Source organism: Alligator sinensis, unplaced genomic scaffold, assembly GCF_000455745.1.
Source record: "Alligator sinensis unplaced genomic scaffold, ASM45574v1 scaffold276_1, whole genome shotgun sequence".
Classification (NCBI taxonomy): domain Eukaryota; kingdom Metazoa; phylum Chordata; order Crocodylia; family Alligatoridae; genus Alligator; species Alligator sinensis.
Window position 1 is genome coordinate 241,046 of NW_005842432.1, and position 23,420 is coordinate 264,465.

At 42.5% G+C, this 23,420-nt stretch overlaps 1 protein-coding gene across 1 annotated transcript in view; it reads left to right on the forward strand.

The window, feature by feature from the left end:
• Positions 1 to 23,420, forward strand: part of LOC102372075 (dedicator of cytokinesis protein 1) — a gene marked incomplete at its 5' end in the record, with an annotated part of 257,236 nt that overhangs the window by 219,551 nt on the left and 14,265 nt on the right. Inside the window, 2 exons of the mRNA XM_006030253.3 lie at positions 8,818 to 8,971; positions 13,971 to 14,107. Coding sequence (XP_006030315.1) covers positions 8,818 to 8,971; positions 13,971 to 14,107 — 291 coding nt within the window. The remainder of the gene's footprint in view (positions 1 to 8,817; positions 8,972 to 13,970; positions 14,108 to 23,420) is intronic.

Consider the following 23,420-nt stretch of genomic DNA (forward strand, 5'->3'; position numbering starts at 1 on the left):
CTGTTATGTTTCTATAGTCGAACACTAAGTGAAAACTAAGAGCTGATGTTTTCCAAGGAGTGCCTTGACTCTAAAATGGTTGAGAAATATTAGTGTCAAAGTTTACATTACCCATTCAATCCATGTTTACACCACTTAAAAGGTGAATCATGCCATTGTGAACATGTCATGTGTCCAAGCTTTGATATTACGAGAAAACATCCCCCCACTTCCAGGCTTTGTTCCTTTCTTTATAGGTGAGACATTAAATTCTAAAACCCTGCCTGGTCCAGGAAAGTTATCAAACCTTATTCAAACTATGACTTAGAAAGCCTAGTAAGGTTTTATTTGCAGATGCAGCACTTCTGTTGCCACTTAATAGTGCTACAGATTAATTCATTGCAATATTGCCTCAGTTCACTCAATTCATTGTACCAGCTCTTTGTTCAGAGTTTGGGTAGTTCTTTCCCTTTCTTTACCTCCCTCAGCAGGAGAAATACTTTCTTCTGTGGCAGATTCATTTTGAAAGGAATGATCTTTCTGCCTGCTCAAGTACTGATGATAGGAAGGATACCTCTGTTTTGGGAAAACATATACAGAGTCTAACTTTTGATGGTTTTCAGAAACCTCAAGACATGAGCATCTACATAAACTTGCTGAAAATTAGAACTATGCCTTCTCCTCAAAATGTTTGTCCCACATTGCAGATTACCAATTTTTTTACTATAATTATAATTTTAAAATTTCCTTGAACAAAAGATCAGACAAATTGAAATGTCAAGAACTCAAAAGTCAGGAAATACCAGAACTAAATAGCTTGTGTGGCTCCCTATGTTTATGCATTGTGATACAGTCTTTACTTATGTGATCATAATAGTTATTTTAGCTCAAGCTATGTCTGCTCTCTCTCAGACGTAACAAAGGGCCTTCTTTGCCTAAAAGTTTGTATGATATTTCTCCCAACTATACAGTGGGTTCAATACAAAATATCACCAAAAATCTGTACTTATCATGATCATAATACTATTTTTCCCACAGAACCAGTCTCATTTAATAAAAAAAGCTGGATAGTGTTTACTGAATAGGTAACTCCTCCTCATTCACTGCAGGCCCCAGGACTTATTTACTGTGAACCTTTGAAAACCCGGCCTGTATACAGAACAATTAATTTTCTCATTAATTTCTGATTGATCGTTATAGTGTCTGAATTACTAAAAAAACCCATCATTTTCACAATATCCCAGTGAGGCATCATATTGCTCACCCCTGTGAGGAGGTACAGAAGGAAGACAAACTTAAGATTAAGATCAAAACTTTAAAACTGTTTTCTAATTTAACATGCCCAATTTGAGATGCTTTAGGGCAGTATTTCCCAACCTTGACATCACGATCCTACTTGGTTGAAAGGATAAAAAATGGAGTTGCAAAGATGCATGACAGTGTTGATCAATTATGCATTTAATAGCTTTTTTAGACTTTTTATTAAGTATTGTTTTTTAAATCTAAAAATAAGTTTAAATGATTTTAAAGTGTTTAAATTAAAAAATATAAAGTCGTAAACATTGTAATGCCATATTTATGACTTGTTCGTCTTGTCTGCATCATTTTGGGGTTGCAAAAAATTTCCAGTGTTTAAATGGAGTCATGATGAGAAAAAGTTTGGGAAGCCCTACTTTAAGGCCTGGTTTTCTGATTACTTGGCCTTTGAACAGAGCATTGTATATTATTGCTAATTCCAGTTGCCTTCACTGCATGTGTATGCTTAGTGCTTCTGCAAATCTTTTTTAGGTTATCTCATCTATATACCTAGAAACTAGGAAACAAAGTTTATATAACTTGCCCAGCATCCATAGCAATCCTGTGGTAGAGGGACGGTAGAAATCAGTGCTCTGGGCACGAGTGACTGGTGCCTCCTGAATCTGGGGGGCACCTGCAGAAGCCGCCAACAGCAGCAGTCCTGTCGGGGGCACCAGCCCTACCGATAGCATCAATGTCAGCCATCGGGGGGGCACTTGCCCTGTCAGGGGGGGCACATGCACCCCCTACCAGTCACCTATGGCTCTAGGGTAACATTTAACTTCCTGGTAGGTTTTTTTCTTTCTTTTCCTACAATTCCCTGACTCAGTCGCTGCACAAATCCCATTTTGTGATTCAAATGAGGTAGGAGAGCAATGAAAAACATCTTTATTCAATATGTCCTTGATTCATTCTCCTAACATCAGGCTGTTTTATACATCTCATGAGACCACATCTTCTGGGGGAAAAAAATATATGATCAAGTGAGTAAGGAATATTACTATACATAGGCATATGGGCTAGGGACAGACATTCAGAAAGTCTGAGCCTGAATTGGTTCATTCTTTTCAGGTTAGTCTAACCTGCAAAGCTTGAACCAATTGGAGGTGGATAGACATTCCCTTCTCATTCCAGAAGTGCAGCCACATGTCAGCAGGCTAGAAGCCAGGGGGTGCTAGAGCAGCCCTCCCTTCCCTTCTACAGTGCTGACCTAGGGGTGAGGGGTGGCCAGGCCTGGGCAGGATACTCTGATTAGGGAGGGGTGTAAACCCCCACCCTGGCCTGCACCATCTCAGGCTTTTCCCCCTGCTCCCTGCTTAAGAGATGGGAGTGTTGCCAGACCTCAGCCTCAAGCTAGCACTCTGAGGCAAAGGTGGGGTGTGCGGTTCATGCATCTGTTGATGATACTGGGCTTTTCATTCTCCTTCTCCCTGTCTGCAAACCTGACATAGCTGCAAACCAGCAGAGGGCTGATAAAACCACAGTGCTTATCAGCCCATCAGCAAAACAGAAGCCTTTCTCACTAGTTTAAGCTCTCCTTAAACAGCTCTTTCCAAGGAGGGACATTACCAGCTGGCCTGTTGATTAGTTCCAAAAAGCCCTAAGTGGACACTGTTCTGTCTGCCTTTGTCCAGTCTGCCTCTCCCAGTGAAATTGGAGATGCACACAGCTCTCAGCATTAGCTAGCATACATGGGGCTGGGGTCCAGGCTGTGGGAGATGGAGGGGAGAGGGAGAGGGGAATCCCTGCTTCCCTTGCTGAGCAACAAGCAGCAAGGGAAGCCAGGCAGACCCTGATATGCCTGTAGTCTCCCATGGACCTATGGGTATGGAGGAGAGGGGCGGGGCCAGCCTGTTCTTCGGAGCAGAGAGCAAAGCCTAGCCCAGCCCAAACCAGGGCTGCAAAGCATCTGGGGTGCTGGGGGATTCTGGTTTAACTTAAATCAGGAAGGGGTCTGGGACAGACACTGCATAAGATTTTTTGACCCAAATCAGTTAAGTCTAATATAACATTCAAACAGGTTTATCTTAAACCAATTTCAGCCATTTTGAAACTGGTTTATGTGCACTGAATTTATGTTCTGTTACAGGTTTAAACCAGTTTTCTGATCACTTAAACAGGTTTACATGTAATGTCTGTCCCTAGCCATGGGGCTTGAATTAAAATGACACACACAAAACCTTTTAGTTTACTGCCTTAGTCTGTCTTTTTTCCAGTCTTTCCATTTTTGTCACTTCACCTGGTATCATGACTGCCATGTTCCAGGGCACATGGTGTCTACTTTCCTTTCTCCCCCCCCCCCCCCCCCAAGAGATGGAACTCTGAAAATCTTCCACAAGGAGTTGTTGGGTTACCAAATGGAATCTGATAAAAGGAAGCATATGCTGGTAGCATAAGCCTTGACATGGTTTCTTTGTTGATTTCAATCATGTTGGCCTTTTTTTTTTTCTTGTTTCTAGCAACTAACAATTAGTTGCCATTTCTCTGTGCTTGGAAAACAGGAGCCCTCCCTTTTGAGGTCTTGCTCCTTTGGGATTGGATTTAATATTAACCCAGCTGCCAAAAGAGTTCTCTGATCCCCTAAATGAACTAATTCTCTGTCTTGGCTCACCAAAAGGCTTTTGGAGATACAAGTCCATAAGGCAAACTTGTCTTTCAGCTTTCTTCACAAAGCTACAGCAGTCCTTATACCTCACTTTTAAATTTCTTATTGACAAAATAATTGTGTAAGTGCCCTCTACAGTTCAAAATTTGTGTGACTACACAAACAATTTCTACAGAGCATGTCTGTGGAAAAAAATTATATTCAGAAAACATGGAGTTTCTGTTGGTAGGTAACTCACATTTCTTCCTAATATAACATCTTGGCTACATTTTCCCCTTCTTAGCTTTGGGCTTTTTCTCCTTGTCATACAATGTCCTGAGAATGAGAGAGTTCTTTTCTCCATTTTGATTAATATCTAGAAAGTATTTTTACCAGTGGATGGTTTTTAAAAAAAAAATCAGAGCTCAAAATTAAAGACAGCAAAGGGAGTGAACCAAAGAGTGGAGTTTGCTGCTGCCTGTCTGATCAGTAATATGTTGCTGAAGAGACTGTGATGGAAAATTGAACAGGGATTATGAAGTGGGCAGACCAATTTATTTTGGACATTTCAATTAACCAAACACCAGTATGCAATATCAGGCAAGGATTTACAGACCTAATTTACCTTCCTAATACAACAGGTAAAGAAAAACTTGTTGAGAGAAATCATTGAGAGAAAAAGAAATTAGTAGGGAGAATAAAAGAGAAAGGGAAAGAAAATGTGATGCTCTATGTCAGGGGTGGGCAAAATATGGCTTGCGGGCCAGATTCAGGGGCAGTAGGACCCAGGGGAAGCCTGGCAGGCTCCTGCAGCACCAGGGCCTGCCTGGCCCCACCACCCCGCCAGCTGGAAGCCCCAGCAGGGGCTTTTGGCTTGGGACCATGTGACTGCACTGCACTGGAAATTCAGGTAAGGGGGGGAAGGAGCGCGGGGGAGAACCGCGGGCAGGGATGGAGCCTGTGGAAAAGTGGCCCCTCCCTGCCTCGTGGCTGGCACCCCTGCTATAGCTGCTTGCAGCCCATTCACGGCTGGCCTGAGCAGGCACAGGCAGCCCCACGTGGGCTGTGAGCGGCTGCAGCGTGGGGCGTTGGCCACAGGGCAGGGGAGGGGCTGCTTTTCCCTCCCCCGCTCAGCATCAGCTTCTAACCCACCCCCCTGCCAGCCTGGGCCCTGCGCCGGCTCTGGGCTCACCCGTCAGGGCTGCTCTGCAGTGGCAGAAGCTGAGACCTCTTCACTTGCCACACCAGGCAGTGTTTGCCACTGCTGCCTCCGGGCTGCCCAGCGCGTGATCTCCGGGTGGGCAGCAAACACTGCCCAGCGTGGCAAGCGGGAGCACCGCAGCTGCCGCCGCCATGGAACAGCCTCAATGGGTGAGCCCGGAGCCAGCGTGGGACCCAGGCTGGCAGTGGGGGCAGGCTACATGCTGGTGCTGAGCATGGGTGAAAAACAGCCTCGCCCCGCCCTGTGGCCATCGCCCCACACTGCAGCCGCTTGCAGCCTGCATGGGGCTGCCTGTGCCTGCTCAGGAAAGTCCCGCATGGGCTGCAAGTGTCTGCAGCGCATGGTGCCAGCCACGGGGTGGGGGAGGGGCCTTTTTTCCCCCCACACAGCCCCAGCTCATTACCTGCCAATGAGCATGGCATTGGGGCTGCATGCTGCCCCCTGCCTGTACTGCAGGGCTGGGCAGCACTGGGAGTGAGCAGGAGCATGGGGCCCACGCTGGGGTCCCAGGGCCAGCGCCGGTGGGAGTACAGGGTCCCGGTCAGCAGGGGCTCTATGGAGCCAGGCCAGCTCCCCCCTCTCCCTGCTGGTGCAGCCCAGCTTGGCTCCACAGACCCCTGACAGCCTGGGCCCCGCTCTGGGCCCCACAGGTGCTGGCCCTGAGACATTGGTCCCAAGACATTGTGATATTGGTCCCGAGATGGTGACCAGGGGGTGGGGCTACCCATGCGGCCCTCAACAGCTTGCCAAAACTGGGTAAGCCGCCCTCTGCCTGAAATAATTGCCCGCCCCTGCTTTATGTAGTCTTGCATGGGAATAAAGACCTTTAACCTTCTTACATAGTTACATGACTTGAGCCAAGTGCTTTGGGTCTTGCCTCATCTTTGTATAGAAATATACTGAAGTCTCTCAAATTCAGTGCAGCCTGAGCAAAATAGTAGTAATGTTCGTTAGCTTTACAGGGCTAGGGATGTGTTAGTGTTGCTATTTAGGACTCTTGTCAACTAAATTATTGATATTAAGAACCTTCTAGGCAGAATATACTGTCTTCAGGTATCAGATCTTTATTTAGCTAATTGAATAAACCTATTCATCTTCTAAAGGGTGGGCTTAGCTTCACCACATCTGATTTCATTTCCCTGGTGAAAGGGAAATCACTTTTTATTTGGAATGACACTATCCTTCCTGCTCTGTCTTAAATGGAAAGGTCAGTTATTTTGTGAGGACTTATGGATTCTCCTTTGTCAAACTATAGTTTCTAGATATGTTTAGCAATACAAGGGAGCATATTGTGGAATGAACTGAGCTTCTGTATTTTAGGTCTGTGTGAAATTTCAGCAGCCGTTTCGTTTTGGAGGTGTTTCAGCCCACAAAACAATGAATCCAAAATGAAACAGAAAGCTCCAAAACATCTCTGAAACGAAACAAAACCATGCGAAATGTTTCAGAGGTGCCCCCCAGGGATAGTACAGCACAGCCCCGCAGCCCTCCTTTTAAAGTGCCGGGAGTCTAGGGCCAGGTAGGATAGCCATGGGGGCTTCTCCCACGGCTCCCCCCTGCCAGGGCAGAGGCAAGCACAGCTAGAGGAGCCATGGGAGATCATGCAGCCACCTGGCTGTGCCTGCCTCTCCCTGGCTAATCTGAATCTCCGAAACAGCATCGAAACTCCAAAACAGATTCAGCCGAATTGAAACAAAACAGTGATCCGAAACACTGAAACAAATCACTGTCCTCTGAAATGGCTGAATCCAAAACTAAAACAAAACATAGTGTTTCATGTAGCCGAAGTATCCATTGAATGTTGTTTGCAGATGGACCTGTTGCAAGCTAGTGGAACTGTAAATAGGGAATTCTTTGATGCAGTTATTTTTTGCTTCTTTTAGATAGGTCACAGTCACTACTATAATTTATTTGCCTTAATCGCTCTTTCTGAATCCCAGTCTCTTCCTCTATTCAGAAACTGTGGGCCTCCTGGGATTCAAGAAACAAGAGTTCAAATCTCTGATCCACCAGGGGCTTCCTATGGGTTCTTATGCAAGTCAGATCCCAAGATGGTCTATGTTGGTCCATGAAGTGATAGTGCTTGACCACTTTTTCCTTATAATAGTTTTCTGTCTCCAGTGGTATAAGCAGAAATCCAATAATAACTTTTACAGCTGTTATTTAGTAGCTGTTTTGAAGGTAGTGAAAAGCAAGAAAAGAAAAAAAAAAAGATGTCTCCTTACATTCTTATTTCCTTTGGAGAACAGTTCTTCTCTGTCTCTCTCATCCCTCATCATGAGTAAGTAGGCCAAATGGAAAAAGCTGCAGAGTAGATGATCCACACATATAGATGATCCACATATATCCACACTTAAATGACACTGCTTATTCTAGTTTGCGTACCTGTAATCTTTAATGTATTGAACCTCGCATTCTTGTGAGAGAGTATGGCATTCCATATTTTTGCAGATGGGGAACTGAAGAGAGACTAAGTGACTTACCCCAGGCTACAAAAGTGTTCTTAGATTCAGGCCAGCATTCTAGCCATTAGACCATCCTTTCTCTGTATGAGAATATCTTTTCAAGGTGTCACAAAAAATAGAGGTCGACAGTGATCGCCACCAGCTCCCTAACTGTTGGTAAAAAGCTGCAAATTGATCCAGATTCTCATTTTGTGCCATGAGTTCTGTGTTCTCACAGACCAGGAGAAAGTATTCTGCCTTTATGGAGGAATCAGTATGTCTTTCTCATATAGTCAAGGCCTTTAATAACTGAAATTCACATAAAGATTCTTAACAGATGATATTGCTATATACTTTGGCCCTCAGATGCAAAAGGCCAAGATAAGGTTCAAGACAATAGTTCAGATCAAGAGAGGGATGGTGAGATTATTTTACAAGTAAAAAGTAAAAAAAAAAAAAAAAAAAAAGAATTGTGGATGTAGGTTTAAAATATAGATTTGAAAGATTTGAATGTTATAGACCAGTGTATGATAGTACAGTTGAATGCATGGGAACATGCCGGTTGCATTAAATGTGGGGTATTTGGGTGGGAGGTGGATATGGAAAAGAGGGTTAAAATAAAATACAAGATGGATGGAAAAAATGGAGCGGAAGGTATTTTAAAGAAATTCTTTGCAAGGTAATTTAAACTCATGTATTTCAGGATGCCCGTCATTGTTTCAGTCTCAATGCATTTATTACTAACATCAAAGGCTTTTAGCTATTTTTCTTTTACATTTCATATGAAAAAAAGTATAAATTAAATTATACAATACTTGTATAACTGCTGTGGGAGAAAGACATCATTTTTAATTCTCTTTAGCATCTCTCTCTCTCTTTTTTTGTTTCCTATGTTCTTTTAGCGTGGAATAGGTTTTACTATGATTTAAGTATCTGCATGGCAGAATATAGTGGCAAAAGATTAATAATAATGGCAAACCCAGAACAAAGAATTTAGAAGTTACCAGATTACATGCCTTAGTTCCTAAAAAGTGTGTTCAAATAGAGAATCCCACAGTATTACTTAGTGCAATACTGTTTTAAACCCCAAACATTTCATTTTGTTATTGCTATGTTATATTTTGGATCTAGAAAAATGTTTGCCATACTTATAAGGTCAGCTGCTCAATAAGAAAGTGTGTTTCCTTACAATACAACTGTCTCCTATAATAATGAAGGTTGACTATCTATCTATTCCATGTGCTGAATTACCATTAAACCATTATATTGTTAATTTTTTTGTTCTAATACAGATCAGTCCACTAAGACCACAAAGACCAAAGAGCCAAGTTATCAATGTCATTTCAAGTGAAAGACGTTTTTCTGTCTCTCCATCACCTCCTGCTTCTCAAGCAACACCACCCCCAATTACCCCAAGGACCAAACTTTCTTTCAGTTTACAGTCCAGTAAGTTGTGGTTTGGGTTTGTTTGTTTGTTTTTAAATGAAGTTGTTTTCCTATATTATTTTGCACAGAATAATTTACAATACAGAGTCACTAATCTAAAACATTTTAGAACCAACTGAATCATTTAAAGGAGATTAACAAGAGGTATAAGCCACCATGTATATGCACATAAGGAGGCATACATGCATTTATGGAGTTAACGTTGTGTATTTAGTTGTATATTGTTGTTTAACTTTCTCTTAGTATGACTGACATGCTGTGACCTGATAACTTCTTCATATGTAAACATTTCTTTTTTTTCCAAGATAAGAATTTAAATTATTAAATTCAAAATACATAATTAATTTAATCATGTAACCAGATTACAGCATTATGGCCTCCATGCATGTTAGACAATGTATTAGTGTTATGATAAAATATTTAATTAATATCTTTCCCCAAGATTATCACTCACTTGATCTGGAGTTTCTCAGTAAATTTTTTGTCCTGTCTCCCCTACATGTAAGTGTTGGCATGAAACATAACTTGTCTACTCCCACCCACACCACAACCACCTACTCCCTAAAATGAGGCATGTAGGTCTCTTAAAGTGGCCATGTGTGTCCAGAACCACTCTCGGGGGTATGAACAGCCATTTCTTTCTATTGGCAAGAATTTATGTGAAATTTTTACTCCTAGAAAAATAGCCCAGGAGTTGAAACTTATGTGTATTGCAGTCTCCTGCCTGAAGAGCTACACAGGCAAGCTCTCCAGCGAAGCAGCCTTTGAGTACTGGTCCTTGGGTCCAGTATTCCCCTATCCTCAAGGGAATCCACTGATGGCAGTCTGCCTTCTCCCTTGCCTGGGAAGGGGCAGGCTTGTCAATACATATTTGCTGAAAAGTAGTAGCTGCCACAAGCAGAGAGTCCCAATCCCTAGGAGAATGCCCCCACCAATCACCTGATAGGGGTAGTATCCCCTGGTTCCCACTTCAGGAGCATAGCCCCCACTCCATGGGAAGCATATTAGTTTTAATAAAAAATTCATAGCTCTAAGCAATTTTGAATCAGAGTCCTGCAGAATCTTGAGATCTTGCCCATATAATTTAGGTCCTGCTTGCTCAGAAGACATGAGGCCTTGATGACAAGTATTCAGAGACTTAAGCTTCTTAACACTTTAAAGAATTCTTGCAATACTCTATTATTTCAGTGCAGGAAGTTGAACAAATAGCGTTAATCTTATATTGATCAATGTGAATAGCGCTTACTCTTTGACAGCCCAGAAGAATCGAATGTAAAAACTGATAATTTTCTACACAGAAACAAAGAAGATAAAGATGAAAAAGACACATCATTCAGTGGATCCCTTGTCAGCTCAAAGTTGTTCCCAGCAGGATATGTTCAATAATGTAAAGGATAGACAGACAATATTGAACAGTCCTCCTCTCTGATAAAGTTCCCTCCACAATCATAGCACAGGAAAACTAATGATTAGCCTTATTTACACTTAAATATTTAGGAATTACCTAGGCAAGGTTTTTAAGATTCATTCAGGCAGAAGCAGTAGGTAGCCTTGGCTTTAGGGTATCACAATTGGACATACAGTATTTTGGACAAATAGGTCCTTTACAAGGCATGGCAGCCAAAAGTAGTGTTTTTGTTGAAATACTGCTGTAATGTGATTTTTGGATGGCATTAAAACCATACTTTTGCCTGATCATTTGGACCACATCCTTTTTATATGGTATGTTACAGATCTACCATGTAAAGTGCTGGACTTGGGTCAGGTCTAAATTTGAGCTCACCTGAAACGGAATGAAAAGAGCGTGTAAAGAGTGAAAAGGAGTACTATATACAGTAAAAGCTCTGTTATCCCGCATCTCCCAGGAATGGGGGATGCCAGTTAATCAAAGATTCTGGTTAATCAAATGTGCACCATGTGGTGCACTCCCTGGCATCAGTGTGCTGGGGGACAGGGGAAGGAGGCCCCACACAGGCTGCTTTTTCCCCGCACAGGCTGCTTTGCCCTGGGCTGCGGGCCGAAAAAGCGGCAAAGAAAAACTCGTCTCACAGAGGCAAAACAGGAAGTCCCCCAGAAGTGGTACTTACGGTTTCGCTTTTGCCGCATTGCCCGGATGCTGATTAACACAGCTTTTACTGGATTGAAGTTTTCTACGCTTTGAGGCATAATCTGGACAGGTTCTCAAGCATGTGGTGGATGGCAGGCTTTGGGGCGACTACCGTTCCCTCCTCCTTGCCCCCACAAATGAAATTCATTTGAGACTCAGCTATTGCAGTGGGAGAGGAAAAGGAAATGGAGCTGGAGGACCAATTGTTATACAGTTCTGGGGGGTGCTTCTAGGTTAAAGCTATTCCAGAATGGAGAATTGCCACAGGTTGGCTTCTGTGGACAAGATTCTTCTTTTATGGTTTTTCCATATGACTGTCTTAGATGCACTGGCTGGGTACTAGAAAAGGAATTTGGTCCCAAGTGTTTCCTAGCAAATAAGGTAGGCAGCTTTATGTGAAATTTCCGCAGGGATTCTTTTGCCCTAACTTTGAAATGAATGTAGAATTTGTTATATAATTAGAGCTACTAAAATATAAGTACCAGAAGGTACCTATTTGCAATTACCTGTTTGTTCTATTAATTCAAAAATTGCACATTGTAATTAAGAAAAAAATTATTTAGTTGAAAAATCAGTAGTTTCCCTTAAGGAGTTAGGTCTTCTGTAAAAGTGTTGAAATAATGAAGTATTTTTCTAATGAGGTACAGAATTTTTTGTTTAAATTAAAGGTATTTCTTAAACTTAAATTGTATAAATATTACTTTTGCCTCTAATTCAGAAGTTAGTCTTGTAAAAGTACATTTTAGAAGATGAATTCTATTGTCATTTACATTGGTTCTATTCTGTTGTAATCACTCGCATTGTACGATTTTAATTGACAACAAAATGTAGCATTTAATCATATTTTTAGTAGTTTAGGCTCAATGCTTTGGCCTAAAAATTTAGTATGTACTATAACATCATCTAATATACCCAGGGGAATTGTTCAGCACACTTGTTTCCCTTCTGCCCTAAAGAGGCATGAATCTTTCACTTAAAATGCTTATTTAGAGGCAATAAAATCCTATTCTTTCTGAAATAGAATGATGAAATATGATGGGTTTTAAATGCCTCTTTCCAAAATTGTGCTTAGGGGCAGATCTAAAAGAATGCAGCTTGTTTAGGTTATATGTGGAAGGATGTCAAATAAAAATGTACAAATTAACGTACACAAAAAAAGTTTCTTTTTCAACTTCTAACTTGAAAAGTACTGTTGAAGAATCCTTTTGTTTATTTATTTACTTTTTATTGTGTTAACTTTTGTAGTGGAACAGACACAAAAAGTACTAATATTAAGGAACTGGGTTTTTATCACAAAGAGAGAATTTCTGTTTTCAGAAATGGAGTTTCTAAATAAACATTCAAAGCTGATTTGCGCTATCTGATAAAACTGTTCAGACCATTATTTTTCAATAATGAATGGACACCACTATATTTTGATAATACCTTAAAAGCTATAAACAGACATCTTCCTTGGAGCGCGGGATCGCTGTCTGCACCTGTGGGCTTTCTAAAAACGGGCTCTGAGGGTGAGGCATGTAAGAAGTGATGAATAGTGGACCTTGGGAGGAGGGAACCAATGAATGCAACAGAATGAGAGAGAGGATAAAAAAGAAAGGAAATGATTGGTGAAGTGAGGTAGGATTCATCAAGGAGGGAGGAGTACAAATGGGAACAGCAGAGCAGATATCTATGGAATTGTGCTTGAGTTACAAGACAGATTTCAACCTGATAAAGGAGGCCGTAGGAAATATCTGAAAGCAACAGTTGAGGAAAATTTCTTGTGCTTGTATAATATGAATGGAATGAAAACAAATGAGATTACATTGAAACTGCAATGATAAGTCAATAGTTATCTTTCATCTAAAGTTGTACTGGTGAAATAATAGACAATTTGGGAAACAATAAAAGGGAACGTTTTATAAGTTACTGTCAGATATTTGGCATGAAAATAGTTTGATCTTCCATTTATACCCCCCCAAAATGTTATGCAAAAGCAGCTTCCTCAAATTATATTTGAAATTAGGAATCATAGTACATTTCTTATCAATGCTACTTCCTCTAATAGAAGTCCCACTGAATTTTGCTTGAAATTCACTCTGTGCACAGGACCAGTACAAAATGATGCATCTTTTACTTCAAAATATATTTTTATGTGGTACATGGGGAAAGACCTCATCGTAGAGATCAATGTTATTCTATTAATGATTGCACTTCTATGGGAAAGCAACTTTTCCTCCAATAAATACATTTTTAAAAGCTGTTGTACTTTCTCCTGGATTATAGTGTTATTTACTTAAACACCTAATGACTCCTCATTCAATATCATTACAGTGCTCTGGATTTTGAAGGTTTTCCGAAGAGATATGAAGTTAATTATGGGTTTCATTTGTGCATTTAATTCCTAAAAGCCTTTCTGCTAGCTTACTGTGGATAAGCAAATAAAGCTTTCCTCTGTTATATTCTGTGCTACCTTAGAAAATAAACTTCTCACAGCCTCAGATATTTCAATATTGCACAAGGTATAGATGCAGAGGTTACAGCTGAGAAAATTTTATTTGCTTTAAATGAGCTGTGAATATCAGTGAGTGAAATCTGAGGCAAGCAACAATCTAGTACAATTTCCTTTTTTATTAAAAAGAGAGAAAGACCTTTGCAGTGTTGATAGAGACCATAGGTCTACAAGTTGACTTATTTTGACACATTGATCCTTACTGCCATGATTCCATCAGTTTTTTTAATTTAAAAAACATTACTCCAGGAGCAGCAAATAATTATTCAGTCTATGAAATGAATGGACAAATGGATGCATGTGCACTATTTCTATTAGAGCGTTAATCCTTCAAGGAATACTTTGCTTCTTAAGATTGATTTATATGATGCATAGACTTAAAGAAACGTTAATTCTTATAGGTCTGGAACTCAATGGTTTAGAGATGGCAGACATTCCTCCTCCTTTGCCTCTCAAAGGCAGCATGGCAGATTATGGAAATCTCATGGAAAATCAAGAATTGATTAGTCCTACAACATCCCCACCTGCACATCAAAGAGTAAGTCCAAGAAATACAAATAATTTTCTGCTGTTTTACTCACAATAATGTACTTGCCAAGAATCTAAAGCTATGTGTAATCCTGCTAGTGGACACGTAAGCAGATCCAAATGATTTCTACAGCTACAAAATAGAATTTCAGGGCATGAAGAAATGTGGCTGCTCATTCTAAATGACTTATACATGAGGTTAGGTTCATTTTGGTGGAGAAAACTAAACATAAAGCAAAATATTGTTGGATATGTTGGCAAGGGAGCTTAACGTGACAGGATATAGTCTCAGCAGCAAATTAGTTTTTATATTTTTCTAATCCTATTTTAGGAGAGGAAATAAACTACATTTCTGACAACTTTTCTTTTTTTTCTTTTGAATTCTGTGTCATAGCCATTCAGTCACGATTTGTTTTCCCTGGCAAATGCATGTATCCCTGTAAGGTATAATTTTTTGCCATATTCTTCATCACAACCACAGTTTTCAGCTTCAGGAAGAACAGATGCTTTTTCAACTTTACTTTCCAAAGTCCATTATAATCTGGAAGCTTTTAAAATGAATCTGATTTTCAAAATTCAGTAACACTTTTCAAGAAGGCTGCTAATTTTGCTTACAATAGAGAAAATATATATAAAAAAAAATATTTTCTTGACCTTTAACTTCTCTTTTTTGGAAGGAGGTAGGGGATGTGGGGAGTAGAATTGCATGCTGGAATGTTTCTTTGCACAAATTTGTAGCATAATATTGTGTTTCTGTTTGAATATCTATCTAGCTTTGACTGTACTCCCAGTGTACTGAATTTTACCATTCAGAGAATGGGTTAACAAATTTTGGGAAAAATCGATTAACCTGGGAGGAAGATTCCATGTTTGTAGCATTGTCATCAGCAGCAATGGAAAGACTTTACACACAAGCTTACATTTATGCACTATGAGTTATTCCATTCAAATCAAAGTGACTACCAATTGTGCATAAATTTCAGCATGTGCTTACATCTCCCCAAAACTGGAACCCTAGAGCTTGGGACAGAAATTACACATAAACCGGTATACTTGACTGGAAACAAGTTTAAATGTCTAACAGAGCAAATGTTCAGTGCGCATAGACCAGTTTCAAAATGGCTGAACTCAATTTAAGATAGACCTGGATGAATATAGTATCAGACTTAAATCATTTAAGTTAAACCAGTCTATCAGAATTCTGTCTCAGATCCCCCCCTCCCAACTCAAGTTAGGTCCAACTCTCCCTGCATCCCAGGATGATTTGCACCTCCCCCAACCCTCCCTTGCAGGGCAGGCAGGATAGCCTCAGCTGCACAGCCAAGCTGGAGGAAAGAAAGCTGGGGAAGGGGGAACAGAGTCCCCATGCCTCAGCCCTGACCCCAAGCCCCATTCTGCCCAGCTGCAGGCAGTTGGTGTTTCCCATACCTAATCCCCATCCCTGTATTGAGCCCTCTCCTGCAGGTGGGAGGTAGGAAGCAGTCCCCTGGGCCAGCACTGGTCCTGGCAGCCAGGGGGCTCCTTACACAGGGGTGCCCCCCACCTCAGGAGGTTTCCCCTGTCCTGGTCTGGGATCTCTTGAACAAAGAGGATTCCTGTCTCCCCCTCTTCTGTGGTCCAGCTAGTGCTCAGCCCACAGCCCCCGTCCCTGCAGCCAGGGGTCTGCCCACATGGGGGGAGCCCCCTGCCTAGGGGTCCTCTAGCCCCATTTGCCCTGCTGTGTGGGAGCTGAGGGGATTCTTTCCTTCCCCAACATGGGCAGGGTGCAGCTCAGCCCCACCCTCACAGATGGGAAGGGGGAAGCAGTCCCCCATGCCAACAGCCAGGGGGCTGCCCACTTGGGGGGATGCTTCCACCTCAGGGGTTTCCCCAGCCTACCCAGGGTATCTGGAGCCCTGGTCTGCCCTGCCATGTGGGAACAGAGGTGATCCCCTCCCCTGTGCTCTTGGATGCTAGGGCAGCCCAGGGCTCAAAAGACAACAGCTGGGGCAGGGAAAATCAATTGAAGTGGGGGGGGTCCCCACATAGGCAGTCTGCCAGTTGCAGGGATGGGGGACTGCTTCCTCCCTCCCACCTGTGGGGGTGGGCTGAGCATTGACTGGATCGCATGCGGAAGGGAGTGGAGAGGAAGTCCCCTAGGCTTCCCTAGGCTCCCACCACAGGGCAGATCAGAGCTTGGGGGACACCAGCTGGGGCAGGGGAAATGGTCCGAGACAGGAAATGATGCTGTGATATCGATGCCTACACAGTTAGATGGGCCGCACCCAGAGAGTGGTGGTGGATGGGTTATTTTTGACCTGGAGGGATGTGGGCAATGGGGTTCACCAGGGCTCAGTCGATGGGCCTGCACTGTTCAACATCTTCATCAGCGACTTGGACGAGGGGGTGAAAAGCATCTTATTCAAGTTCACGGACGACACTAAGATGTAGGGAGAAGTGGGCACGCTAGAAGGGAGGGACAGGCTACAACTAGATCTGGACAGGTTACAGGGGTGGGCAGATGAGAATAGGATGGGTTTTAATACTGCCAAGTGCAAGGTACTACACCTAGGGAGGAAGAACCAGCAGCATACCTACAGGCTGGGGAACTCCCTTCTCGTCAGCACAGAGGAAGAAAAAATGCTTGGAGTCACTGTTGATTCCAAGATGAACATGGGCCGCCAATGTGAGGACGCGGTCAGTAAGACTAACCTCACCTTGTCCTACATCCACAGATGCATCCCGAGCAGGTCCAAGGAGGTGATCCTCCCCCTCTATGCGACACTGGTCAGGCCGCAGTTAAAGTACTGTGTCCAGTTCTGGGCACCGTACTTCAGGAGGGACGTGGACAGCATTGAGAGGGTCCAGAGGAGGGCTACTTGCATGATAAGGGGGCAGCAGGGCAGGCTGTATGAGGAGAGGCTAAGGGACCTGAACCTGTTCAGCCTCCACAAGAGAAAGCTGAGGGGATCTGGTGGCTGTCTTTAAACTTACAAAGGGGGACCAGCAGGGAACGGGAGTGACCAAGTTCCCCCGAGCGCTACCAGGGGTAACAAGGAATAATGACCATAAGTTGACTGAGAATAGGTTCAGGCTAGACATCAGGAAGCACTACTTCACAGTCAGGGTGGCTTGGATCTATAACCAACTTCCAAGGGAAGTGGTACTTGCTCCTACCCTGGGGGTCTTCAAAAGGAGGCTAGATAGACACCTAGCCGGGGTCATTTGCCCCCCAACATTCCTTCCTGCCCATGGCAGGGGGTTGGACTTGATGACCTGCTCAGGTCCCTTCTGACCCTACCAGCTATGCACAGGCAGATCCCTCACTGCAAGGGCTGACACCCGGACAGGCCTCCTTCCATCCCAAGCAGGGAGACAGCAGGAGGTTGGGGACATGCCCTGGGCAGCAAACCAGGGATGGGCTCTGCTTGTCTGGGCTCAAGCATGGCCAGCAGGCTGGAAGATGTGCTCTAGTGCCCCCCATCTTGTGGCCGAGGTCAGTCCAGGCATCTGGCTGCCTTCCCCAACTGAAAAGTGAACATCAGTTCATTATCAGTTCCATGCTTACACACACACAAAAAGCCCTTGTTTCTATGGCTTTCACAGCACTTCTTTCCAGTGCTGAATGATTTTTTTTAAATTGAAAAATGGAAAAAACTTTTCATGAACATTTTTATAAACTCTTTTTTCTATTTTCCAGCTGGGTCCACATTTTACTTTGGCAAAACTCCAAAAATTCCACTGTCATTTCTCTCAAGATAAAGGCTAGCTAGTATTTAACCTGAATAACTTATTTTCAGTATAATACTAAGGATGACAAATTAACTTTACATGATCTACTGTAAGTTTAGGTTATATGAATAACTCAGGTTTGTAAATATGGGTCCAGTGTTCATCATTCGATTGCTTGATGCATGTAATTTGTAAGCTGTAGTAGAGTTTGGACATTGTGTGTGCAGGTAATAAACATAAGAATATTCATAAAATTTAACATCTTATAGCACCTATATATAATAGGGCTTTCCATCTAACATAACTGTCACAACCCAAGGGTGTGATTTTTGTTTGTGTGTGCTTCAGCACTGCTAAATTGTTTCCCGCCACTCGTAGCTTTCTTTGCAGGGTGCATTTCTAGGTTGCAAAAGAGAAATGCACGCTGCAAGGAGTTCCTGCCATTTGTATTCAAATTTGTGCCCCACTATTGGCCAGTTCTAAATTATTCCCACGTGGCGGCTAGCGATTGGCTTGCTAGCCGTATAAGAGGCTTGAGCGGTTTCCGCCCAAGTTGGAGAACTCCACGACTATCAGGAGGAGGAGAACGTCACATCTTGTGAAGATCTCTAAGCGCTGCGGAGCCTATTGGACCCACCGTGTATTTCAAGAAGGCTATAGGGGTCTGATCAGCCTCTCACCTCTCCCCGTCGCTGCCTGATCCCTCAACGTACCCTTCCCTGCGCGCAAGTTCCACGGAGCCTAGCAAACTTCGTGTGAGTCTATTCAGAGCTCTTTGCTTCGAGTACTTTCTTCGGTTGGCGCAACGGGCTCGCGGTTTAGAGCCTCCAACCGGACGGGCTAGAAGGTTCACGGGAAGGAACTCTAGTCCGCCTCTCTTCTTTTCTATCTGTAACTGCAACTCAAGCAAGTTTTCCTGCCTGCACCGCGACCATCTTTGGTGTAAGTAAAATAATCTTAAATCAACCACTAAGCGTCCGTGCCTAATTCTAGCGTGCCGCCTGCCTTCCCCAACCCAGCGTGTCCGGGATGCTGGCCACAGCCCGCCGCGCGAAAAAAGGGCCTCAGACCGCTCCCGGCCCGCACAATAACTACATTGTGCAAGTGAAGTGGATACCTCCCCATTTTTACAAGTGAAGTGTATGGTTCACAGAAGTATTAAAGGACTGATTTTTCAGAATGACTTAACAAGCTCTAGGTTTTCAACACTTTTAATAATCAGTTCCTGAGTAACTTGTCAAAGACCATTCAGGAAGTCAGTAGCAGTTCTGGGAATGGAACCCAGATTTTCTGGTTCCCTGTCTCATGACTTAATTGCAAGGCTGTGATAATATTCAGGAATTTAGTCTGGAATTAACAAGCCAAAACGACCTACTGTAATAATTAAAGCACAGATTTAAAGAACATCTAGCTTATAGACTCAGTTTTGTTGCTGACATGTTAAGTGATCCTGGACAACTTAGTAACTTCTTTATGCCTCAGTTTCCTTATCTTTAAAACAGGGGTCATAATAGTAGTAATAATATGATTCACTGGGTTTTTGTGAGCTTTTATTCAAGACTGTAAATTTTTTATAACCCTCCACTACTCAGACTCTTTTTTTTCTTCCTTAGTGTAGTTTGCCAAAAAGCCTAGATCCCAACAGTCAGTCTCCAAGGCAGTTCAGGATTTGAACACATCTTGAAAAGTTCAGCAGAACCTCGTTCTGAATCCTTAAGTTGACAAGAGTCTGAAATTTTATAGGACAGCTTCAATATGTTTAGCTCTTCAGCATCTGCCTTTTATAAACTTTTCAAGACTAGGAATCCTAGGTGCTTGATAGTGACAAAATCTGAGACAGATCTGGAAATAGATTTGTCACAAAGCCAGAGGGGCTATATTTAGTATCATTTAAGAAAGGCTTCTGCTTTTATCAACATTACTCAGTTCATTTATTTCATTCTGTACTCAGAGATAATAAGTGACAAAAAATATAGAAAATAGTGCTGGGCATGAAGTAGCTCAGTTGGGTGTACAATTATAACTCTTTTAATTTGAACCCTTGCAAACAGTTTCTGGTCATGAGTTATGGTATTCTATAAATTAAATAACTAAAATTCATGACTATCTACTGAGCTGATTATTTTTAAATTATCTATCCTTAGAATCAATAAGGATAAACCATTGAAAAGTTTTATAGATAATCTTATCTCTGTTGTCTTAAAATAATATGACAGACTTCAAAAGGTCTAATTTTGTTAGAATTTAATATTTGGCTTAATACTGTTTGCCTTGCAGTCAGTTATGAAAAAGCTGCAGTGAACAGAACAGGGTACATTGACAAATGTATCAAGAAATTGTGATATCTTTCTGAGTACTTGGAGTCTCACTGCAGCCAATAATGATTTATAGTGTCTGAGATTTTCTTTCTTTTTTATTTGTAGTTTATTGGGAGTTTGTAGTAGCTTAGTCGTCTTAAGCATCTTGTCCCAACAATTTTCTAATTATGTTTTTGATTGTTATCTTATTGTTGTTAACTATGATCTCTTTATATGTTTTCTTGCATTGTGTGATTTGTTCTGCTAAATTGTTGTTAATTGTATATTGGAACATAAAAAAGGAATCATAGGACTTCTGTGAGGATTATTATTACATCCAGGAATTCCTCTCGGCTCCTTTGTGGCTTCATACACATCGTAGCATACAAAATCAACTGCCTACTTGCTATCCAAATTCAAATGGATGCTCAAAGAATATAGACAAAGGAGCACTTGCATTTAAAATATTGGCTAAAGTACTTACTAAACATAGGTTAATCATTTAAATGAAAAGATTTCCATCAGTCCAGAAGTAGATTGAAATATTGGCAGAGAGATTGCAGCAAAAGTTGAGGTGGTTCATAATAACAATAAATCTAAAATAAGCAAGGGCAACTAATGATGGAAACACTTATTTTGACTCCTTAAAGGCAAGGGACAGAAGTTACACACAAACCGGTTCAAGTGATCAGAAACTGGTTTAAACCTGTAACAGAGCATGAATTCAGTGCACATAATCCAGTTTCAAAATGACTGGAACTGGTTTAAGATAAGCCTGGTTGAATATAGTATCAGACTTAACTGACTGCGGTCAAACTGGTTTATGAAACTTCTGTCCCAGGCCCCTTCCTGGTTTAAGTTAAATCAGAGTTCCCCAATATCCCAACATGCTTTTCAGCCCTGTGCTGGGCTGTGCTGTTTGCTTCAGAGAGCAGGGCTGGCTCCACCCCTCTGCTCCTTAACTGGGACAGTGAGGGCTGGATAACTGGCCTCACTGGCCCCCTGGCAAACCCTGGCTGGCTCACTGGCCCCCCGGCAAACCCTGGCTGGGGTCTGGGGTCAGGGAGGAGGGTTAAATTCACCTTCCCCTAAGTACAGAGCTGCCCTGCCCCTGCCCTGCTAAAACGTTATGCTGGCTGCAACTGTGGACTACAAACCCCAGAGGCACCCAGAAGCAGGAAGAGGAAGTGAAGAGCCATCCTGAAAGTTCTGCTGCTCTGACTGTGGACTGTAGATCCCAGAGACCTCGGGGGCAGCAGGAAGAATAAGCAAACACAGCCCAGGTGGTGTTTATAGCTCTTCAGTTTATAGTTTTTCAGAGAAAAAACTATTCTGGTTCAAGCTTTTATGAATTGAATGCCACTACCTTTCCCCCGCCCAGGCAGAACACGGGCTAGGGCCTAGCCATGCTCCCTCCACTCCAGGAGGGCTTTCTGTCTTCCCTCCCTTTTGGCAGTGGCTGACAGGCATGCTCTAGCACCCCTCCACCCCGCCGGCTTCTGTCATGAGCTACTGCAGGCATGTGACTGCATTTCCTGAATCAAAAGTGAATGTTTGTTCATTTGCTTATCAGTTCAAACTCTGCAGCTTAGAGTAACCTTAGACCGAATCAATTCAGTCTTGGGCTTTTTGACTGTCTGTACTTAGCCTTTGGGATTCTGACACATTAGTACCATTCAGACTGGAAATCTGTATCTTAATCAGATATAGTGAAAGTGTGTTTAAATACTTATTCTACTTGACAGTGGAGGCTGCTTAAATGCACTGCAGTGCATAGTTTGTAAGCTATTATCTATCTTGTCTTAGGGCTTATTTGTTCAGAGAAACTAACCAAAAAGAATACTTTGCTGTGTGCATCGTCCTGTTTTAGCCTTGCAAAACCATATGAGGCTCAACTGCAAGTTCAATTAAAAATTAGTGGCTGAGCCTCAGTTGTAAATGTATCATACCTCTACCAAGGTCAAAAGGCTATAACGTCTTACATTAACTGACGTTCTGCTTCTAGTAGTTTACTTTCAGTGTATCTGAAAGATTGTCACTGTCTTCATGATACATGGCAGAGTCCCTGATGCTACTTTCCTCTCAATAGGGTGGACTGCTGGCAGGGCATTCTCCATGAAAGCTTTGGAGCTCTGGTATGCCACCCTGTCCCTAGCTCAAAATATTCAGATAAGCTGCCTTTCAGGGCATCTTGCAGAGCCCGTTTATTTCACCTGCCTTGGAGGAGAGCAGGGAAAGTGAAGCAGTAGCACACATGCTGAGATGTTCTCATTTATATGTGGAGATGCTGTTTTAGAGGGAAAGGTGAACTGATTAAATGTTTTTATTTTACTGGCAACTGAATGAAAATTCATGCCCTAGAGTACAGGTATTTTTATGCTTCTAAATTGAAAGAAAAATATATTTTTAATATTGAAACACTGTCCTATATCTGTAGTCCGTATAGAGACTCATCTTATAGTTATTATCTTAACATTAAAGTATTAATACTGGGATACCGATTCCGGGCAAGCGGCTGAATGCGGAGCGAGCGGAAGAGAGCATTGGCAAGCATCCAGATGCGGAGCAACTGCAGCGCAGCGTCTGTGCAGCCCTGCTCTTGCCCTGCCCCGCCCCTGCTCCTGCGAGGCAGTGATACAGGGTGGAGATGCTCTGTCCCCGCTCACCCCTGCATACCCCCGGCCTTTCAGAGTACCCCGCATACCCCCAGTTGACACCCCCTGATTTAGTATTTTGTCATATACATTAAGCCTCTGGTACAATTGTACCATGACTAGTAGTGAATTACAGTGTATTAGCACTTCAAGTCTAGTAGTTTGATTTTTATATAGCAGCTTTGGTCACAGATAAAATTGTATTTGTCCTACCTTATTTTCCAGTATTTTGCATCAAAAGTAAAAGTTTGGTACAAAGGCTTCCTATCTAGCATAGAGGTGGAACTTCCTGAAAGAGAGACCTTTAAATTTACGGCAGAGATGAAGGAAATAGCAGTGAGTTTCCAACTCGCCCAAGGTGAGGGGGTGCAGTAGTGCAGTTGCCCCTCTCTTTCAGAACACATTTCAGAAGCAGGAGCCAGGGACTTTTTAAATCCCCAAATCAAGTAAGAATAGTTTCCCCCATGCTTTCCCACGTATGTCAGCAGCACATCCCCTCTCCTATCCACTGCTGCTGCTGTTCTCTGTCCCTGGATGTTCCAAAGCTGTTCCAGCCTTGCTCCAGCACAGGAGGGTGAGGGCTGGCAGGCTCAGAGGACAGTAGCAGTGGTGAGTGGTAGAAGTACAGAAAGGGAGGGTGGGGAGGGAACATGCTGCTGAA